We start from the raw sequence: 21676 nt of genomic DNA, 5'->3' as shown, positions 1-21676 counted from the left end.
TGTTTCCACTATACAAAAGGACAAAGATCTGTTGCGATGACCGGCCCGATATCGGATCATTGTAGGGCAATCAGATTACGCCACGTAAGCAAATCGGCGTTGTTTTTGAAAACAGGAAACCGACAAAAATGAGTGCACGGTTCGTCCCATATGATTTGACCAAAAAATCCCCGTCCTGAATGACGTGGCGCACTCCTGTGAGTTTAAGCATTACCGAGTTTCCATGAGTCGCTTTTCGCCTGAATACCACCTAATATTATTAATATATAACTGTATTAATATTTTATAAAAACGCTAAAAAAAATTAAATTGTTTTTTTATATTTTCCTTTGCTTTGTGCTTTCTTTTGTGTGTGTTTGTTTACTTTCTCTTTTCATTTCTGCTTGTCTGGTAATTTTCTCGGACTTGGAAAATTTTCTCTCTACAGCCGAGAAAGTGAAGGAAAAAAAAGGGGGAAGATAGATTTAATAATTATTGTTTTTCAAAAAAATTAATTATTTTGAGTATGGGTTGTTTTTGTTTTTCTGGGAATTCAAGCAAAGGATCAGAGAAACCAACAAAGAAGATCATCATCAACAACAAAAATGATAGCAGTAGCAACAAAAGTAAACCCCATGCTCAAACACAAACCAGTTCAGGTATTGAATTTTATTCTCAACTTCTACGATTTTAAAAAAAATATTTGGGTGGGGAAAATGAATTGCATTGCGTTTGATCATGGTTTGATTTTAACTTTATTTTTCGTTTATCGAACTGCGTTTTTCTTTTCCTATTTGATTGTCACATTAATCACTTTGGGGTTTAAATTTTTTTATCGTTGGAAACTGGGTTTAAACTTTTAAGTATTTGTTTTTGATCTTTTAGGCTATTTTTTGAGTGAATTGTTTTTTACTTTTCAGTGAAATTTTGTACAGTATTTTTCTTAAACATGTTATGCAATTTTGTTTGTTTGCATGATTCGATTGAAACCATCCATTCTAAAATACCAAAAAAGAAACTGCACGGGGTGTTTCGATTTGTCCTTTTTGTGAATTTTTTTAACCTTTTTTTGTGATTTTTTTTGGTTAAAAAGATGAATTGAAAGTGACTGTTACAAATGAAGAGGTAGTAGCTAAGAAAGGAGATCAATTATCAATTGATGTAAAGAATTTCAATTTGAATGATGAGATTTCAAAGGATGGCAAAGCTAACAACTTGGCACAGTCATTTACATTCGAGGAACTTGCCACTGCGACCGGAAACTTCCGGTCGGATTGTTTTTTGGGCGAAGGCGGTTTCGGGAAAGTTTACAAAGGATTCTTGGACAAAACCAATCAAGTTAGTATAAGCCTTTGTTCACATCATTGTTGTTAATGTTGTTAAATCGATTCTGGCAATGCGAATCGTGTCATTCATCGATGAATTCGGTGGTTTACTTTTTCCGGGTTTGTTTGATTTGTTATGTAGGTTGTCGCAATCAAGCAACTCGATCGTAACGGTGCTCAAGGAATTAGAGAATTCGTCGTTGAAGTATTGACATTAAGCATGGCTGAGCACCCGAATCTTGTTAAATTGATAGGTTTTTGTGCAGAGGGTGATCAAAGATTACTTGTTTACGAGTACATGCCGTTAGGGTCGTTGGAGAATCATTTATATGGTAACTAAATTCGCTCTTTTGTTTCCCTGTTGATTTCGTTTTTCATCCATTTACAGTAACTAAAATCACTTTAATTGGTTGTAGAACTTCCGGCTAGCCGAAAACCACTTGATTGGAACACGAGAATGAAAATAGCTGCTGGGGCAGCAAGGGGTTTAGAGTATTTGCATGAAAAAATGAAGCCCCCTGTTATATACCGGGACTTGAAATGCTCAAATATATTGCTCGGTGAGGGGTATCATCCGAAGCTATCCGATTTCGGGTTGGCTAAAGTTGGTCCCATCGGCGATAAGACTCATGTTTCTACGAGGGTTATGGGTACATACGGTTATTGTGCACCGGATTATGCAATGACCGGACAGCTGACATTTAAGTCGGATATTTACAGCTTTGGGGTTGTCCTCTTGGAACTAATTACTGGTAGGAAAGCGATCGACGAGACAAGAGATCGCTCGGAGCAAAATCTCGTTGCATGGGTAAGACAATGCTTATTCTGTTTTTATCATTACTCATTGATGTTTCGATATATCGGGATACTCGGTTTAACTTGTAATGAATATGGTTGCTGTTTTGTTATCTTCGTTTTATATGGAAATGCTGTAATAGCCATCGGCTGTTTGTGTTATGAATGTTTTATCCCTGGGATTTGTCTCCTGATTTCAATGAGATCCCGACCAAGTCCAAATGCTCACATTTCCTTGGCGGTGAAGCGTTCCCTAAACTCCATGAACCCGGTTGGGCTCTTCTTGGAATCGAGAGACAAAACCTGGGGTTAAAACTGAGCATAAACACCTTGGACACAATATCTCCACCGTTGAGGGGTCTGTCGGCTCCCCTGAACAGTATTGTATAGGGATAGTCTGTTTAACTAGCAATGAATGTGGTTGCAGCTTTGTTATCTTCGTTTAATACGGAAATACTTTAATAACTGCTGACTGTTTGTGTTATGAATGTTGTGATGAATATATGGTAGTTATGCAAGTAGTCACTTGGATCAGTTTCATAAATGCTTATCCAATGTTTATTTACCCGCAGGCACGTCCCATGTTCAAAGACCGAAGAAACTTTTCTCGAATGGTCGACCCTTTACTACAAGGTCAATATCCGGTCCGAGGTCTCTACCAAGCACTTGCCATTGCTGCAATGTGCGTTCAAGAGCAACCCAACATGCGGCCGGCAATAACTGACGTTGTTATGGCTCTGAATTACTTAGCTTCCCAGAAATACGACCCGAACAATCCCATCCAAAGCTCCCGAAAGAGCAAATCATCAACGACAACGAACGGAGACGGTGACAAAAAACCAGTTGCAGAACATGAACTTAATAGTGACTGAGCTCAAAGGACTGAAAATCGGAAATTATGCAGCAAATAAAGGATACTGTGATGTTAATATGGCGCATGGTTATCGATTTTTTGATCGAAGAAGATAACCGGCGTGGTTCCAACCCGTAAAAATCTTGGCATACAGAGATTTTCTTCCCTCTTCTTTATCCCTCCCCTGTGCATGTGAGTTGGGGGTTCTTGTATGTTAGATGCTTTCATTGTAGGAACCACTTTTACATAATAATAGCAACAAAAAAAGAAAAAAAAGAGATTATATGTTAAGGGAAGCAAAAAGCTCTTACATGATTGTTTGCGTTAATTTGTCTTCATTAAGATAATACATCAGCTATTAGATTTGTCCAAATTTAGAATATTTACTATTGAGTTGGTACCAATGTTGAGTTATTATTGAGGGCGGTGATGATAGGGATTGGTTTTTGGGGAAATTTTTCGTTTAATCTCATCCATTTTAATTTTTTATTTGGCAATTTAATTTCGTAAATTTATTAATAATCTTTTTGTTTTTTTCATTTAACTTTTCGAAATTAAATATTTTAATCAGTTTTTCATTAATTGTCTCACTAAAATCTAAATGGAGGTTTATTCTACTGGTCTAATAACAAAATTTAATTCGCCGATACTTACAAATTTTGTCAATTTTTATTCTAAATCTAAAAAATTTAACAATTGAAGAAGTGATAAAAAGACACGAGAGCACTAGAGCTTGAAACTGTTACCGTCTTTGTAGCAGAGAGTAAAGCTACCACAATTGGTGTAAATCTTTTCGGCGTGGTTATGGATTTATGGTAAGATATGTTGCAGGAAAATGTAGTCTCTCGTGGCGCAATTGAGGCAAGCAAGGGCTTTGACTCCTTTTAAGTGAATGGTCAAATTGTTTTCCAACTCTCTAAAACAACATAAAAGATTTTATTTAACCTTTTTTATATTATTCATGTTCATTTTACACCCAACAATGTTGACTTCAAAATTTAAATATGAGTCGTCTCTTTAGGAGTGCAATATGTCTTACTATTGTATCCAACCACTTATTTGTTATTTAACATTTTTAGCTTTTAATTAAATAAATTTTTATATAGTTAAAAAATTAATAATTTAATTTAAGTACTTTTAAAATCAGTGTTCAAAATTTTATAATTTTATCTTGGCTACTAAGTAAATTCCTTTCTTCTATAACGATCTCTCATATGAGTCTTGATGATGTATAAATTACAATTTGTAAAAAGTTCAAATCTAAAAATTTAATCTACTAAGTCTTGACTTGTTAGCAAAGGCAGAAGCATTAAGTCATAAGTACTTAGGTTCAAAACTTATCATCTGTAATTATATTAGTGGGTTTCAAAGTCTCAACATGTGTGAATTTAGTCGATTTTATTTGGATTTTTCTGTTACTACTTTATTTATGTGGTAATAGTTCAATTCCATTAGTTTAGGATGCGTATTTGTTTGATTGTAACTTTAAAAAAAATGAGAGGTAATAAAAATAATAAGAATAATAATAATAATACAAGTTTAAAAAAAAAGAAAAAAGAAAACAATTGTTGGGCCAAAAAAGTTAAACGGCTTCATTAAATGCCCGTGAAATTGACAATTGCTAAATCATGGCGCGCCTAGTTTCCGCACCAAAAAATAATTTCCCACTTTTCAACTCACAAAAGAAACACAAAATAACCGCTAAATTAATCCACGTCGCCGATCCGCGCCCATACTTCTTCTCATCTCAACCCTCCATTCCAAATAATCAACGGCCTAAATCCATCGTTAATCATTTCACACGGATAACCTACCATCTTAGCTCCCCTCCACTTCCCATATAAATACTCCCCCCACCATTTCCTTTCAACAACGGAAATTTAAATCAGAACAATTTCAAAATATTAAATATTCTTTCTCTTTGATCGATACTTGAATAATATGTCAGGAAGAGGAAAGGGAGGCAAGGGGTTGGGCAAGGGCGGAGCAAAGCGCCACCGCAAGGTCCTCCGTGATAACATCCAGGGAATCACGAAACCGGCGATCCGGCGTCTAGCTCGTAGGGGAGGTGTTAAGCGTATCAGTGGCTTGATCTACGAGGAAACCCGTGGAGTGTTGAAGATCTTCTTGGAGAACGTGATCCGCGACGCCGTGACCTACACTGAGCACGCCAGGAGAAAGACGGTGACCGCCATGGATGTCGTTTATGCCCTCAAGAGGCAGGGTAGGACTTTGTACGGTTTCGGTGGTTAGATTGGTGTTTACTGTTCAGGATTGCTGAAGTTGGCTGCGATGGCGGCGGCGGCGATGGTGGTGGGGGGATTTGAAGTCTTGCGGTCAAGAATGTTTGAGCGTAGTATCAGCGTTAGGGCTTTGTAATTAGTGACTATTAGAAATTAGACATTGGGTACTGTATGCTTTCGTTTACGATTTGTGATTCTTGTACTGGATTACAGATTTTAATGAAGTTTTGAGTTCATTTCTAAGATTAGAAGTGTACTTGTTTGTTAAAGAACTTGGTTTTAAATTTTTTATTCGAATTAATTTCTAAGACATTGGTTAATTTTTTTTAAATATATAATTTTTATAATTCATGAAATATAAATTGTAAAACTAACTATAATTAGAATTGTATTTAAATATTAATAAATTATAAAATAAAATTTTATCAACAATTTTTTAATTTAGTTTTAAAATTCTAATTAAAAATTTTAAATTGATTAAAATAATAAAAACATACTGTAAATTAATTCAAAATTGATGATTATACTCGAAATGATTACTATGACTTGCATAAGAAGTTAATGCTAAATTAAGTGACTTAAAATGTAAAATTACCCTTTTTATGTGTTAATAAAGCTCATTTCAAATATATAGTTTAATCAATTTCTATGAAAATTTTCTAAAATAAATTCAAATTTAAAGAAATAATTACGTAAACTTGAATTTATAATTTACCCCTCCAAAATAAATTTTTTTCACTATAGATCCGAATTTCAGTTTGAACCCATCAAGATAAAAAAAATAAATTTTAAAATTTTAATTAATTATTGTTATGAGGGGTTTAGATGGGTGCTAAGGTATGATGCGTTTAGTTTATTTTTTGTCGTTATAATATCTAATCTTATCATTGTAACTTTTTTTATACTAATCGTAAGTAAATGTACTGCTTATTCAAACCTACCTATGGATCATTATATCATTGGTATCTTCTGTCTATCTACATTAGCAATCCTTAATCATTAACTATTTTCTGAGCAATTTGATACAATTGAAAGTTTGTGAATCGCAAGTAAATGTACTGCTTATTCAAACCTACCTACGGATCATTATGTCATTGGTATCTTCTGTCTATCTACATTAGCAATCCTTAATTATTAACTATTTTCTGAGTAATTTGATACAATTGAAAGTTTGTGAGAAAAGAAGGGAGTTGAATTGAAATATTTTGCATAATTAAAAAAGTTAAAAAATTAATTATTTTACAAAATAGATTATTTTTTAATTTATTATACGATTTTATGTTTTATATTAATCTCGAAATTTAATCGATTGTTTGAATTTAATTTTTAAATTAAATGTTGTTAAAGTTTGATTATGCAATACTTTTAAATTTTTCACGTCATTATTTGAAAAAAAATTAAAAAATTAAAAAACTAAAAATTCTAAAAATTTATGTATTTTTAGATTATATATTTTAATTTTTAATTTTTAAATGATGATGCAACCTATACCATCACATATTAAAGGAATAAAAAATTAAGGATTAAATTTAAAAGTTTTTGAATTATGAGACTAATGTAAATAAAAGAAAATTTTAAAGGATCAAGTTATAAAATATTGCTTTCGTCTTTTATTCTTATCAATCTAAAAAGGCACTCATTTTGAGAAGGAAAAAGAGAAAAAAGGTAGCCTTATTATTATTCATTTCACCTTCTGCTATCTTTTCTGTTTCTCTTTTGTTTTTTTAGAAAATACATTTTTATTCGATTTAGGGCAAAAACAAAATCAAGAACAGACACAAACAAAACGGCAACCACAACTCGGTCCTTTGACTCAGCTCAGGGAATTTCCATTAAAAAGCTAAAGAGAACAAAAGAGAGGAAAAATTTTAAGATCTCTCACGGCCGTTGATCTACCTTGCTGGTAATTCTTCACACTTCTCGTGAGTTGTGACCCGATCTTGACTCAGCCAAGATTCGATCTCAAATCGCACTGAGTACATCTAATTATTATTGTTGTTGTTTTTGTTCGTTTTTATTAGGGAAGATTTAGATTAGTTTTTGTTTTTTTGTGTGTGTTTGTGTGTGTGTGAATTTCGTTTTTTATTTTTTTTCGGAATAGTTATTTTTAAGAATTTTATCTGAAAGTGGAGACTGCTTGTAAGCCTTTGACTACTGAGAAAGTAACTTTTGGAAAAATGTGGAAACCGTTCTCTCGATCAACTAAACTGAACTGACCTGGATAGTAGTATAGGTTCATTAATTATTAAAAGTATTTAGGGTTTAGTTCTTTTGAAAATGTGGATACAATGATGTTATTTGGAAAGTGATGATTTCTAGCTCAAAGAAAAAAAAAGATTTCTAAGTTTATTGTTTTTCTAATTGCAAATTTCAATAGAGAGAAATACAGAGGAAGCTTCAAAGGCCGAAATTGTTTCGAATTTATGTAATACTTTTTTTTTTCTTTTTAACACTTCGTTATCACTTAATTTGAGGAATGAATGGTGAAAGTTTTTGAAATTGTCTTGTACTGTTTTTATTTCGAAGTTGAAAGTGTCAAACGTGGGTTGTTTTAATGTCATATATGATGTATAGAATGTTATATGGACATCTTTTCTCAGTGTAACATTGGATTTGGTTTCACTCATTGCCACCTTTTTTGTTGTCCTTTCCAGGCTATAGTCACTCTACCAGCTTGTACTCAATACGTTGAAGGCTGCTTCCCAACAACGAATGATATTTTGCATGATCTACTGACACTTGTGCAATGTCGGGATTACTTAATGTATTGTTACTTCAACTGAATGCTTATTTGGAGTTGTCTTTTAGAACATTATTCTGTAGGTGAACTTATTTCTTTGTCCAAATGAAGAATGTGGCTTCTGTAGGTTAAGTTTGAGTTCTTTGTGCAGAAGCTAACTAGTATCACTTATTGTCATTTGTAGATGCATCATATTGGATCCATTGTTTCTATATGTTTGTCACTGTGTACTTGTATGTTGATTTCAACATGTTCTGCCATGCTGATTTTTTGAACTTAGTATAAATATGTTGATTATAGATCATTTCTACTCCACTAAAAGTAGATTGGTTAGAAATGTCAGTTTTTCTTCCTAGTTCATAAATGGTGGAACCTTTAGATATCTTCTTCCTTTTATGGTCTATTATCTTTTTAACTGAAAGCTTGAAGCTCAAAATCAAATATGAATCTCAATTATTTCTGTTATCTGTAAACGTTTCTGGGTTGATTGTTTGCATCACATATCTATCTATTGTCTAGAAATTATAATGTGTATCCGGTTGCAGTCTTCTGTCAACGGATCAGCATCAAATATTCCAGACAGCAGCGGACGTTCTTTCGCTACATCTTTCTCTGGTCAGTCTGGCGCAGCCTCCCCTGGTTTCCATCACACTGGTGGGTAAATTTTACTGGATATCTGGCTCATCTATTTACTTCTGGATTCATGCTAGTCTATTTTTGGTTTTGCAGGCACTATTCAGGGCCTTCATGGTATTCATGGTAGCTTTAATGTTCCCAACATGCCTGGTACTCTCACATCAAGAAACTCAACTTTAAGTAATGTTCCAACTGGCGGGGTTCAACAACCTACTGGGAACCTATCTGGTGGAAGATTTGCGTCAAATAATCTCCCTGTTGCTCTTTCTCAGGTAGTTTAATATTCAGTGTATATATTGTGACATTTTTGGTTTCAGCAATAGAAACCATACTTGTTTTCTCTCCCCTCCAAGCTTTTATTTAGGACAATCACTCATGAATAAAATTATAGGATGGGAATAAGATTCTTGTAATGTGCACTTCATTTTCTTATTGATACTATTTTGCAGTTATCTCATGGCAGTTCCCACGGACATTCAGGAGTAACCAATAGAGGAGGTATTAGTGTTGTGGGAAACCCTGGATTTAGTAGTAACACGAATGGAGTTGGTGGTTCTATACCTGGAATTCTCCCAACATCTGCTGCAATTGGTAACCGCAATGCTGTTCCAGGATTGGGAGTATCCCCAATTTTGGGAAATGCAGGTCCTAGGATAACTAGTTCTATGGGAAACATGGTTGGTGGGGGCAACATTGGGAGGAGCATAAGCTCGGGTGGAGGATTATCCGTACCTGGTCTTGCTTCTCGCCTGAACTTAAGTGCCAATAGTGGATCTGGAAGTTTAAGCATGCAGGGTCAGAATAGGTTGATGAGTGGTGTGCTTCCTCAAGGTATGTTACTCTGAACAATTACTATTTATGTGTGCTGCTGGTTACAATGGTCAAATTTTATTTGCTAATCTACCATCTATTTATTTATTTATATTTTTTGTGATGAGTTTCTTCTGACTTTGTTTCTTGCATTGCTCTTCATAGCTGCTCATCAGTCTCTTCTAACTTATGATGTTAGAAGTTAACTTGATTCTTATTCTTAGCTGATCCTGGATATATGTTTCAATTTTTTAATGTTTGGACTATTAATTTTATACTATGGAATAGTATGTTTTGTGGATTTACTAGTTTTGCCGTAATTGTTCCCCATGAATGACCCTTTCTGGATTCAGGATCTCCTCAGGTAATTTCAATGTTGGGCAATTCTTATCCATCTGCTGGTGGGCCTCTTTCCCAGAGCCATGTTCAAGCTGTGAACAATCTTAGTTCTATGGGAATTTTGAATGATGTGAACTCTACTGACAATTCCCCTTTTGACATAAACAATGACTTCCCTCAGTTGACAAGTCGTCCTAGTTCTGCTGGAGGGCCTCAAGGACAATTGGGTAACTGCACAAAGATGCTTTCTGATTCTTTCATCTTTCATTTGTCTTTTTCTGCTGCTGAAGTTTTAACGTTTTAAGTTAAAACATTTTAAGGTTCATTACGAAAACAAGGTCCTAGCCCCATTGTCCAACAAAACCAAGAGTTCAGCATTCAAAATGAAGATTTCCCTGCTTTACCAGGATTTAAAGGTGCGTGGATATTTTCTGACCTGGTTTTGATACAGTGCATTTTTACTATCTTTTTTAATGCAGTCTTATCATTGCATTTAATAGCTTACATTTCCTGCTTATGATGCTGTTATTTGTTTTTATAGTCATTAGGTGGTTGGCCTTATTATTTGATATATTGTACAGGTGGTAATGCTGACTATGGAATGGATTTGCACCAGAAAGATCAACTTCATGACAATACCATGTTAATGATGCAATCTCAGCACTTCTCTGTGAGTCTCTAGTCACTATCTTTACAGAACTGAAAAATCCTGATGTATTTTCTTTTTCATATTTATATATAAATAATTGCATGCTTTGTGAATTATTATTTCTTTTTCATCACTTTCTGAAGTAGATTATCATCTTAATTATGCAAATCTGCACAGATGGGGAGGCCTGCAGGATTTAACTTGGGTGGATCCTATTCTTCTCATCGCCCGCAGCAGCAACAGCAACATGCGCCATCAGCCAGTACCACTGGAGTCTCCTTTTCGCCTGTAAACGACCAAGATCTTCTCCATTTACATGGCTCTGATATTTTCACATCTTCTCATTCGAGCTACCACTCGCAGGTGTGGTAGTCTGGTGCTGTAAATGGTTTTTTGCAAATGTAACTAAGGGGCTATCAGAGGGTAGAATGAAATATATATTGTTGTTCAAATCAGTTTGACTTCCTATGTTGGACATTCATTTGTGCATTTCACTTGCCCATCTATGTTTCCTTAGATGTTACAAAGAATTACTTCTAACATCCTCTTTTATCTTTGGTTCAGACCAGTGGACCACCTGGGATTGGGCTAAGGCCTCTAAATTCCTCGAATTCGGTTTCTGGTATGGGTTATGACCAGCTCATACAGCAATATCAGCAGCATCAAAACCAGTCCCAGCTCCGTCTGCAACAGATGTCAGCTGTCAATCAATCATTTAGGGAACCTGGGATGAAACCAATGCAGGTTGCGCAGTCTAATCATGACCCCTTTGGATTACTTGGGTTGCAAAGCGTGCTAAGGATGAATGATCTTGATCTGACTTCCCTTGCTCTCGGAATTGATCTGACAACACTCGGGTTAAATTTGAATTCATCAGAAAATCTTTACAAGACATTTGGTTCTCCGTGGTCTGATGAACCAGCTAAGGGTGACCCGGAGTTCACTGTGCCACAATGTTATTACGCTAAGCAACCACCTCCTTTACACGTGAGCCGTTTCTCTTTTTGTGTTTCGCTAATCTGCTTGATGCAATAGTACTGATTTCTTTTCGGTGCATGTAGCAAGGTTATTTTTCGAAGTTCACCGTGGACACATTGTTCTATATATTTTACAGGTATGTTTTTGTTCAACGCCTGTTTGCTTATCAATTAGTTGTTTGAAGATCTTATTCTTAGCCATTCTTTTTGTCTCTTTTCCTAATGCAGCATGCCAAAAGATGAAGCTCAATTATACGCTGCAAATGAACTGTATGCTCTCTACCGAACGAATTGTCTCAAAATCTTTATGCATTATTATTTTCTTTGAACTTCATTAAAACCTGTTCTTGGCAGTTACAATAGAGGCTGGTTTTACCACAAGGAGCACCGGTGTTGGTTCATAAGGGTTCCCAATGTCGAGCCATTAGTTAAGACGAACACGTACGAGAGAGGTTCTTATCACTGTTTTGATCCGATATCATTTGAAACAGTCCGCAAGGTTGAAACCACTCTATTCCCTACCGAATTATTCATGTTGTTTCTTTTTTTAACCGTTTTATTCACGATGCCCTAGTTGCCGACCGTGTTATTTTGAATGCAGGATAATTTCGTTGTTCATTACGAGATGTTGGAAAAAAGACCAGCATTACCTCAACATTAACAAGTTCTTATTCCCATTTACCAATGTAAAGCACAAGTATGTAAGTCATTCATTAGCTGTTGCTGTTTTTCGGATTTAGCAATTTTCATTATATTCCATTTCTTTTTTTGGCAATGAGCAGCCATTATAGTAGCCTCTTTTGTTATCTTTAGAAAGTTCAATGATATGATTTGCAAGTCTAGGGCATGACATATTCTAGGGTGAAAGTACTTGGCAGATCCTTCTCTTATAGGGATCTTATTAAATGAATCAGTTTAGGTAGTATTAAAATGAATCAAATTTTATCAGAGACAGTAAATGTGAGTATTTTGCAAATTGATCTTTAGGGATTTATCTAATCCAATCTTTATAATAAAGGGACTTGCCAGGTACTTTCACGCATATTTGAGTTAGCCGTTCTAGACTTGGATTTGATATGTCCTAGTGATCCGATCGATCGAATCACAGCCCGAAATGATTTCAATAATAATAATGAAAATGACTTGTACTTGAAATAGACTTTGTCAAAATAATTCGATTCTTGATAGGAATATTGAATGTGGATTTGTAAACCCTTTTCCATGTTAAATGTGTTATTAGCATTAGTAGTTTTAGATCCCAGTCTTGTATGAGATTTTTGTTTTTTTTGGGGGGCTCATACTTGGTACTACGTTAAGTAAGAATGACAACATTTAATCTTTTAGATCATGATGAAAGCAATTAAAACCAATGATGTTTGGATCGATCTGGTTGAGGTATCAATCCAAAAAATAGCATTGAACCAGTTGGATCGAAAATCAGTATGGATCGGTTGAAATCCCGGTTGAATTGGTTTTTAAAAAAATGTTTTTTGAATTTTTAATCATATTTTAATCGGATCAGACACCTAATGATCTAATCGATTTGACCATTGATTTAGTTTTAAAAATATTAACAAAAACCCTGCGATAATTTATAAAAGGCAAAATCTTGATAATTCAACAACACAATTTAAACATCAACCTTCAGTTCCCTTTCGTCCCACGTAAGTTAATAATTTCGAGTTTACACTTTAATGGCATACTTGTCGAAAGGTAAGGGTGATATTGGTTCGAACCGTTGACTGTAATTGGTTTGGTTTTTCGTTTTTCCATATTAATTTTTAGTTTCGATTTTTTTATTTTATTTTGGCAATATGAGTTATGTTTCATGGCTTTTATATATTATTTGATAAATTTTTAGTCCTTTTCATAAATATTTATAATAAACAATAAAATTTCAAACTCTTAAATTATTTTCATTGTTTTAAATATAGAATATTCATTTTTATATCATAAAAAATTAAAATTAATTATATATTAAATAAAAAATAGAACTTAGGCTTCGGTTTTTTGTTCTCAGTCCTATCGGAAAGTACATCTCCCTCTTGTTCCGTTTTCAACTATTGCTGCAAAAAAAAAAAAAAACGAAGATAATAGATATATACGACATACAGTACAAGAGAAAGCAAAAGAGCAATAGTACAAGATAGTTGTGATAAACATAAACTAGTGTTGAATGAAGTACAACCCAAAGTTGTGAAGAGTATTGAACTTAAATTGGGGGCAACTTTCAAGTTATTTCATTGTCTCTTCTAATCTATAGTCATCTATCAAGGCTTCATGATAAAAAGACATTTATTGCTACGCTGCTGCTTTTTTTCTTTTTCTGGGTTCTATGTCTGATATATATTCATATTGGATACATATTCATATTCGAAAGATATTTAAATCAGAATAGATATCTAAAGACATCCGAATCTGAGTAGATAAGGATGAAAGAGGACATTAAATGTTTTTCACTGGCAAATGTTGGAGACTTTACATTTTAACTAATAATCAGAGCTTCATTTTAAACAAACAAGTTAATAAGAATCATCTTTAATTGAAATACTTATGTTCAATACATATATTTGAACATGAGTATAGATATCGGCAAAGATCTAAATATATTCGTATAAGACATTTGCACTTGAATTTGAGTAAATGTAAAATGATATCAAGCTTATAAAATTTTAGTACCTTAATTCAGTTCAATGCAACAACAAAAAGTGGGGGGGGGGATCTTGCATTTGTTATGAGTCTTATTTGTTTGGTTGCGTAGCAAAAGACAAAGAGAATCACTTTTGATGCACATTTCACCAATTTCCTTGTGTCCTCCAATAGCAGCCTACCTTAGTTGAATCCCTGCACAATTTTGATCTATTTCACCATTAGTAAGATATTATTGTAATAAACTAATTCGACCCTTCTCTGTTTAAGAGCTTGCATTCCTCATTCCCCGAGTAATAAGAGTTGTCGCCTAAGGATAAAAATCCGTGCTCGCAGTTTCGAATCCACCCTCAAAACATTTATTATGAGTTAACTAAATCACTAATAACCCAAGATAATTTGTGTTAAGAGTTCATTAGTATCACCAACACCACTATAAGCATCCCTTATCAAATCTCCCCAAGCCTCCAAATCAAGGCTTATTTTTCTCTTCTCCATCTCCTCCAAAACAAAGCAAGCACCATCAACTTTCCCACACCGTAATAACCCCGCAACCAACCGGCAAAAAGTTTCTGACCGTGGACAATGCCGACTCTTCAACATCACATTCAAAACCTTCAAAGCACCTTCAAAATCCCCAACATTACAAAACCCATCAACCATCATCCTATATGTAGCTGCATTTGGCTCACAACCTCTAACTTGCATTTCAATCAGAACTTTATAAGCTTCTTCAACTTTGCTTTCTTTGCAAAGATAATTCACCAATATGTTATAAATCACTACATCGGGTTTAAACCTCCTTTTCTTCATTTCACTAAGCAATGATTTAGCTTCCTCAATTTCCCCTTTTTTTCCAAGTGAACTCATCAAAACACCAAAGTTAATAACCTTCGTTTTACAGCCTTTATATTCCATATCAAACATCAATTTTTTAGCTTCTTTATATTCACCTAAAGAACACAAACCTTTCATTAACAAAGCGTAAGTCACTGCATTTGGATACTTCCCTTTCTTAACCATATCTTCAAATAGTTTTTTAGCCTTTTCCACCTCACCCTTTTTACACAAAAAATTTATAAAACTATTATAAGTAACAACACTAGGTTCCACGTTTCTTTCAAGCATTTCATCGAACATATTGCATGCTTCATCAAACTCTGCCCCGTTCAACAACCCTTTGATCATCACGTTGAATGTCACCGAATTCGGACGAAAACCCATTTCTTTAGACTCATCAAATATCTCCTTTGCATCACCAAACCTATTGTTATCGACGAGAACATTAAGAACCGAATTCAAAGACTGAACCGTACAAACGCAGTTAAAACAAGGCATTTTACGGAAAAGCTCAACAGCTTTTACACTCAAATGGGCTTTTCCATAATGCTGAAACAAAGCACAAAAAAGGGTTTCTTTACAATGAATGTTGAGATTTTGTAAAACGCCAAGAAGGGTTTCAACAGCTTCGAAATTTCGAGACTTTGCGAGCTTATAAATAAGAGAAGAAAATGAAGGGTAATCATGCTTATAACCCATTTGATAATATTCATGGAAAAGTGACAAAGCTTCATCTGGGTCATGTATGCCTTTCATAGCTGCAACAAAAGGGGGTGGCCTTTTGGGGCGTCTTTTTTGTGTACTTTTTTGAGGGTTTTCATGGTTTGTTTTGGTCTTTGGTCTTTTAGCACCAAAACTATGGTAATCTTTAGAATGTTCGTGGATTTTAACGAAATGGTTTATTCGATTTCGTTGTATTTGGTTTATGGGTTTCGATATGGAATGGATCATGGCCCAAAAACGGTGTTTTTTATTCCTACCGAGAAAACTGTGAGAAAATGTGTTAGAAAATGGCTGAGAACGAAGCGGGAAAATTTTGGGAGGACTTATAATAGAGAGGAGAGTGATTGGAGGGTAAAATTCTGATTTTGATCCCTCAATTATGTTTCAAATTTACGATTTAGTCTCAAATTTATAATATTATTAATTAATCAAAATAATTAACACCATTTATTAGTTTAGTTAAAATGCCGACGAGATTATTTTTAAAGAAAAATCCACCCTAACTCATTATGCTAACATGTATATTGTGACGGAAGGAATATTTTTATGGCAGTGCACCTTAGAATAATTCATATACTTAAAATTAATTATTAATCAAATATAAAATAAAATTTAGTTTGGATAATAATTGAATCAAAAACCGAATCGAATCGAATCAAACCAGATAATTTTAAGTAATAATCAAATCAGATTCATTAAAACCAAATCAAAATCGAACCATACATTATGGTTCAAACCAATTATTAGCTTTCTACTAATTGTATAGCATTGTTTTTATTGTAAAAAAAATGCTAAATAAAGCCTAAGTTGTGAATGGGTCGAGATTGGCCACGTTTATTTCGGATCTTTTCATACTTAAATTTTCTGAAAGTTTCACTAATACAAGATAGTAGAAGATATATACATGCCCGACAAATTACAATATAAAATTAACCAATACAATGAACAAAAAACCGATCAAAAGTCAAACTAATCCAAAAAAGCTCATACATGATGAAAGAGAGACTCAAACCCAAGTCTTCAAGTTCCCAGACCTTAATCTCAAGCTTAGATTTTGAAAAGGTAAGCTCATTTTTTTGTAAATCTTGGCCCAAAGAATAAGAAAATCCCTTCTGAGCCCATTGGACATTAGAATAGCTTCAAAAATTACATTCTATAAAACCCTATTTTGCTTTTTGCCTCTTCCCAGTCAAACTCAAGAACGGATCCATCAGCAGGTATCTCTGTTCCCTCTCTCTTTTTTGAAGTAAATTCGACTTTCTTAAAGTATTTTAAGCTATTTTTTGTTTTTAATTTCATTGTTTTAGGGTTTAGAAGAGTTTGAGGCAGCAGCAACCAATGGCTCCAAAAGGCAACATGACTTCTCATTTCATAGCTTTGGAGTTTTGGATGCTGGATTGGTCCCCATTTTATTTGATTAACTAGTTTTATTGGAAGTGATGAACTTAGTGATGTCACTCAAGCTAAATGTACTGAAGTTTTAACTTTTATATTCTTAGCTTAGTTGTTATATAGTTTGTAGCATTTTATCTTTGGGTTGCTCTGGTTATTGTTTGCATTAATGGTTTGTTTTAATTCTTTTATGAACTTGGTTTAGGTTTATACGGCTAACTATTAGCACCCTCTTCGAATATGTCATTAGAGGCGGTTAATCGGAACTTATTTTAAGTAATTTCCGTAGGCAATGGTGTTTCCAATGGTATTGGAGTCGCATGGCTTAAGTTTTATATTCTTAGCTTAGTTGTTATATAGTTTGTAGTATTGTATCTTGAGGTTGCTATGGTTATTGTTTGCATTCATGGTTTGTTCAATTCCTTTATGAATGTGGTTTGGGTATATACGTGTAACTATTACCACCCTCTGGGAATATGTCATTGGAGGTGGTTAATTGGAACTTATTTGAAGTGATTTCTGTAGGGAATGGTGTTTGCATTGTATTGGGGTCACATGGCTTAAGTTTCTACCCTGATGGAATCTTTTATGATAATAATTTTCATCTGTTCTCCTCATTAATCATATTGATTTGTATCTAGTTTTATTGGAAGTGATATAAACTTGGTGATATCTCTCAATCTAAATGCATCGAGTTTAAAGTTTATATTCTTAGATTAGTGGTGGTTATTAACCATAGTGGTTATTGTTTGCATTCATAGTTTACTCAATTCTTTTATGAATTTGGTTTGGGTTTGTTTGCGTTATTATTGCCCTCTTGGAATCGTTAGAGGTGGTTAATAACTTATTTAATTGATTTTGTTAAGCAATGGTTGTTGCAATGATATTTGAGTTGCTTGGCTTTAGTTTCTTCCTGAATACAATCTATTGTGATAACAATGATCGTTATGTCTTCTTGTTAATTATATTGATTTGAAACTAGTTTTTTTTTGAAGCATAGCGATATATTCTTAGCATAGTTGTTATCGGTTTGTAGGATTGTATCTTTGGGTTATTAATTATTATGGTTATTGTTTACATTCATGGTTTTCTCAATTCTTTTACAAACTTTGATGTAATAATTATTGCCCATCTTTGAATATGTCATCGGAGGTGGTTCGTTGGATTTTGTTTAGTCCATTTTGTGTCGTAAGTGGTATTGGAGTCGCATGGTTTAAGTTTATTCTTGAATAGAATCAATTGTGATTATGGTGTTCATATCATCTTTGTTGCATATTTTGCAGTCGAGAAGAAGGCAGATCGAAAGGCACAAGCCTTGAAGGCTGCAAAAGTGGTGAAATCCGGACCTACTTTTAAGAAGAAGGCTAAGGGTCAGTTTAGCATTGCTTCTAAGAAGCACTTTTGGGACAAAAAATGCTTTGCAAAAGCACTTGTTTAGCCAAAAGCAGAAGCAGAAAATTTTAGCCTTTGCTGAAAAGTGCTTTTTAGCCCAAAAGCACTTGTGAGAAGCAATGCTGAACTAAGCATAAGAAGATTGAACCAAAGTTACATTTCACACGCCAAGGACTTTGAAGGAAGATAGGAATCCTAAGTATCCTTGCATTAGTGCTCCACCAAGGAACAAGCTTGATCATTATCAGATTCTGAAGTTTCCTCTCACAACTGAGTCCACAATGAAGAAGATTGAAGATAATAACACATTGGTTTTCATCGTCGACATTTGTGCTGACAAGAAGAAGATCAAGGATGCTGTCAAGAAGATGTATGATATTCAGGCCAAGAAAGAATACCTTGATCAGGTAACCTTTTTACTTGTCCTTGCTCCATGAGCTAATTGCATTTACTTTATGGTATGGTACAATCGTTTCTGCATAAGTTTGCATACAAATGGATTGTGCAAACATTAACTGGACAACCTTTTGTCATACGGTCCTTGTAGGCTTGTTATCAGATTTCTTAGGCTTGTTAACTAATTAGGCTTGTTATCAGATTTCTTATTGTTCGAGACCATGTGTTGTCACCTTCATGTCATCTCTTTATACTTACGATGTGTTTTTTTTTCTCGTGATTCAGGCCTGATGGTACAAAGAAGGCGTATCTGGTTAACTCCCGATTACGATGCCTTAGACGTGCCAAACAAAATCAGAATCAACTAAGCTAGTTGGCACTTGGCAGTAACCCTGTTTCAATCTTTTCCTTGTTACTTTGTTTTGATATTTGTATAAAATGATCCAATGCATGAATTGTAACAAATTTGGTTCCAAAAATGGATTCTTTGTGATATGTAGCTGTAATTTTTTTCTGCCATGACACTAGTTAATGAACATTGAGGATATAAACTTTTTGATAGCTTTAGTAGATTGTATTTGATGTTAAATTTGTGAAAATAGTAAGTTGACAAGATCAATTTCTACTATAAGTTATTATATATTGCTTGAATTGTGGACTGATTTTTAGTTCGTGTTTTCAAAATCGACCATTAATCTCTATATTTTTAAATTTCAAGATTTCAATATTAAAACAAATAATAGCATAAATTTACATAAAAAAATAATATTACTTGGATCATAGTCCATTCATTATAAGACCATTTACTTGTCCAAAATATCACTCACATGGTTGATATGAAAAAAAATCAATAACCCAAAAATTAAAAAATAATTTTAAATAACTATGCTACACAATTAAAATTAAAACCTAAGAACAAAAGGTGTATCCAATTTACACCATAAATCATTCTGAAAAAAATCTTTACACAAAAAAAAACTTTATTTCATCAAGTCATAGTAACCTTTTGTCTCTTCACAGCACCACTTGTATTCAACACTTGTGAACCACTAAAACCTGAACTTACAAAGTTTAAAACAGATGGTGAACAATGGTTAAACCTTTTTTGAACCATATCGGCTCTGTTTGGATAGTCTTGTGATGCTAACTTGGTGCCGCCATTGGCTGAAACAGTAGGGAATTTCAGAGCTTGTAAAGGTGGAGGAGGGTTCCTCCAATTAGGCAAAGGACCAGCAACAAGTAGTGTTTGGAGTAAAGGGCCAGCTTCCATTACAGCTTGTAAAAGCTTACCTTTTTGAGGCAAAATTTTACCTTTTGTAAGGCCATCAACGGTGGTAATACTTGGCACATTGGTTTGGTTCAAAAAACCCATTTTAATGGTTGAAAAATCAGGTGAAGTGACTGTGTCAATGAAGGAATCGCCATGGTTGTGGTTGTTGTGATGGTGGTACGGGTCTGATAAGCTGTTTGACTCAGTGATGCTTGTTGAGTTGGGTTTTGGTGTTAAAAAAATGGGGTTTTCAAATTGAGAATTGGGTACTAATTTGTTGATCAAATTTTGTAATTGGTTTTTGGCTTCATCTCTTTCTTTGTAAGCAAGTTCTAAAAGGTTGAGCAAATGCTTTGTTTCTTCATTGTGTTTCCTTGTTTGTTCAATTGCATCCATTTTGACATTTTCAAGCTCCATTATTGTGTATTGAAGCTTCAAGTTCAGTTCATCAAAATCCTGTTCATTAAAAAAAAATAGAACATAGTGACTAACCATAGACACTATAATATGAAATAACCCAAAAAGATGCATTGCACGGTGCATACAAGAATAAACATTTTTAGCAAAAACATACATTAAAAAGGTAATTTTTTTAATAAACAAGAAAAACCCAGAATTTTAAACTTGAAATTATTACTTTATATAAAAAAAAACTATCATGAAAAACATTAAGAATTTAGATAAAAAAAGAACTGAAATATGAATAATGAGAAAAACCCAGATTACACCTTTGAATAGAAATAAGAATTATTAAAAAAAACTAAAAAAAAAAAACTTACCTCTTGATAATTCCATGATGAACCCAATTCTTCCATTTCTTTTTCTTCAATGAAGCAAAGGAGTGAAAAAAAAAATTATGAGAGGAGTTAACAAAGAATGTTTTAGTCACTCATTTTATAGAACAAAGACAAATAAACTCAAGAAATAAAAAAGGAATTTATTTTTCTCACTCACACAATGAAATATAAATAAGGAAAGCTTTAAACTTTTCAAATTACCAAAAATATATGTTTATAATTCCCATTTCTTTTTTTATTTTTACATTAAACTCTTCCACTATTTCAGGACTCTTGTCTCTTTCTTAAATTAAAATTCTCTTTCTTTCCTTCTATAATATTATTGGGTTTAAATACAAAGTTGGCCTTCAAACTTCAACATTTTTTTCATTTAAGTCCACTAAGAATATTACACATGTCTTGTTCTTATTTGGTGTCGTACATAAAATAAGACGAGAATAAAAAAGGGTTTATGTACCTACTTGTGAAAAGTGGTATAGTTTAGGGATCAATGATTAAATATTATTGTTTTATTTTCAGTTTAGTTACCTCTAAAGGGTTGGTCCATGATTAAGATTTTCCTTCTGTATTGCATTTTATATAAGGAAATAAATGGCTGTTGCTATTTATTTATTTATTTTCAAGTTAACGCGGTTTTGCCCTTGTTTATGTGAAAGCAAAGAACCATTATATATTCATCAGAAACGGTGCTTATTATTATTATTATTAAAAAAATTAATTCATAATTCTAGTGATTTTTTTTAAAAAAATTAGATTATAATTCATAAAATTATATTCACAAATGTCATCAATAAAATTCTTCTTAAATACTTATAGTTAAATTTAAAATATTTTATTTGCCCATTATTTTTTTATGCTTCAAACTTTTAAA

The 21676-nt window shown here is 33.5% G+C and overlaps 5 protein-coding genes, 1 long non-coding RNA gene, 1 other non-coding gene and 1 pseudogene across 9 annotated transcripts; 5 read left to right on the top strand and 3 right to left on the bottom strand.

The window, feature by feature from the left end:
* Positions 1–291: 291 nt before the first annotated feature.
* On the top strand, positions 292–3424 carry LOC107931252 (probable serine/threonine-protein kinase PBL5). Its single transcript, XM_016863129.2, has 5 exons — positions 292–638; positions 1073–1317; positions 1447–1636; positions 1721–2112; positions 2672–3424. Exons 1-5 carry the CDS (start codon positions 506–508, stop codon positions 2969–2971), a joined length of 1260 nt encoding a protein of 419 aa, XP_016718618.1. The 5' UTR covers positions 292–505; the 3' UTR covers positions 2972–3424.
* Positions 3425–4564: 1140 nt separating this feature from the next.
* LOC121225377 (histone H4) lies at positions 4565–5438 on the top strand. Its single transcript, XM_041109669.1, has one exon. The coding sequence runs from the start codon at positions 4894–4896 to the stop codon at positions 5203–5205; it is 312 nt and encodes a 103-aa protein (XP_040965603.1). The 5' UTR covers positions 4565–4893; the 3' UTR covers positions 5206–5438.
* Positions 5439–6843: 1405 nt separating this feature from the next.
* Positions 6844–12121, top strand: LOC107931419 (probable NOT transcription complex subunit VIP2). 3 transcript variants are annotated; one of them, XM_041109668.1, is made up of 15 exons: positions 6844–7098; positions 7850–7959; positions 8481–8589; positions 8665–8843; positions 9021–9069; positions 9184–9402; positions 9735–9947; positions 10041–10136; positions 10302–10390; positions 10547–10732; positions 10934–11356; positions 11431–11483; positions 11575–11616; positions 11701–11845; positions 11948–12121. In XM_041109668.1, exons 2-15 carry the CDS (start codon positions 7942–7944, stop codon positions 12005–12007), a joined length of 1881 nt encoding a protein of 626 aa, XP_040965602.1. In that variant the 5' UTR covers positions 6844–7098; positions 7850–7941; the 3' UTR covers positions 12008–12121. The 3 variants fall into 3 exon arrangements, with proteins under 3 accessions (XP_040965602.1, XP_016718887.1, XP_016718816.1); XM_016863398.2 differs by having other exon boundaries at positions 9021–9402; positions 10547–10657; XM_016863327.2 differs by having other exon boundaries at positions 9021–9402.
* LOC121226059 (small nucleolar RNA snoR35) lies at positions 8509–8589 on the bottom strand. Its single transcript, XR_005923955.1, has one exon. It is a non-coding gene; the product is annotated as a small nucleolar RNA snoR35 (small nucleolar RNA).
* Positions 12122–13241: 1120 nt separating the features above from the next.
* Positions 13242–15832, bottom strand: LOC121225376 (pentatricopeptide repeat-containing protein At1g07740, mitochondrial). The gene is made up of 2 exons (XM_041109667.1): positions 14026–15832; positions 13242–13412 (listed from the first exon to the last, which is right to left on the bottom strand). Exon 1 carries the CDS (start codon positions 15784–15786, stop codon positions 14377–14379), a length of 1410 nt encoding a protein of 469 aa, XP_040965601.1. The 5' UTR covers positions 15787–15832; the 3' UTR covers positions 13242–13412; positions 14026–14376.
* Positions 15833–16703: 871 nt separating this feature from the next.
* Positions 16704–18371, top strand: LOC121225375 (uncharacterized). Its single transcript, XR_005923235.1, has 3 exons — positions 16704–16775; positions 16866–17027; positions 18234–18371. It is a non-coding gene; the product is annotated as an uncharacterized lncRNA (long non-coding RNA).
* A 117-nt stretch (positions 18372–18488) lies between these two features.
* LOC121203232 (60S ribosomal protein L23A-like) lies at positions 18489–19357 on the top strand (annotated as a pseudogene).
* Positions 19358–19525: 168 nt separating this feature from the next.
* LOC121225374 (uncharacterized) lies at positions 19526–20973 on the bottom strand. Its single transcript, XM_041109666.1, has 2 exons — positions 20788–20973; positions 19526–20464 (listed from the first exon to the last, which is right to left on the bottom strand). The coding sequence occupies exons 1-2, from the start codon at positions 20821–20823 to the stop codon at positions 19727–19729; spliced, it is 774 nt and encodes a 257-aa protein (XP_040965600.1). The 5' UTR covers positions 20824–20973; the 3' UTR covers positions 19526–19726.
* Positions 20974–21676: the final 703 nt, after the last annotated feature.

The sequence above is a fragment of the Gossypium hirsutum genome, chromosome D13, assembly GCF_007990345.1.
Source record: "Gossypium hirsutum isolate 1008001.06 chromosome D13, Gossypium_hirsutum_v2.1, whole genome shotgun sequence".
NCBI lineage: Eukaryota > Viridiplantae > Streptophyta > Magnoliopsida > Malvales > Malvaceae > Gossypium > Gossypium hirsutum.
The sequence above is the reverse complement of the archived record's forward strand: the minus strand, read 5'-3'. Positions and strand labels throughout refer to the sequence as shown.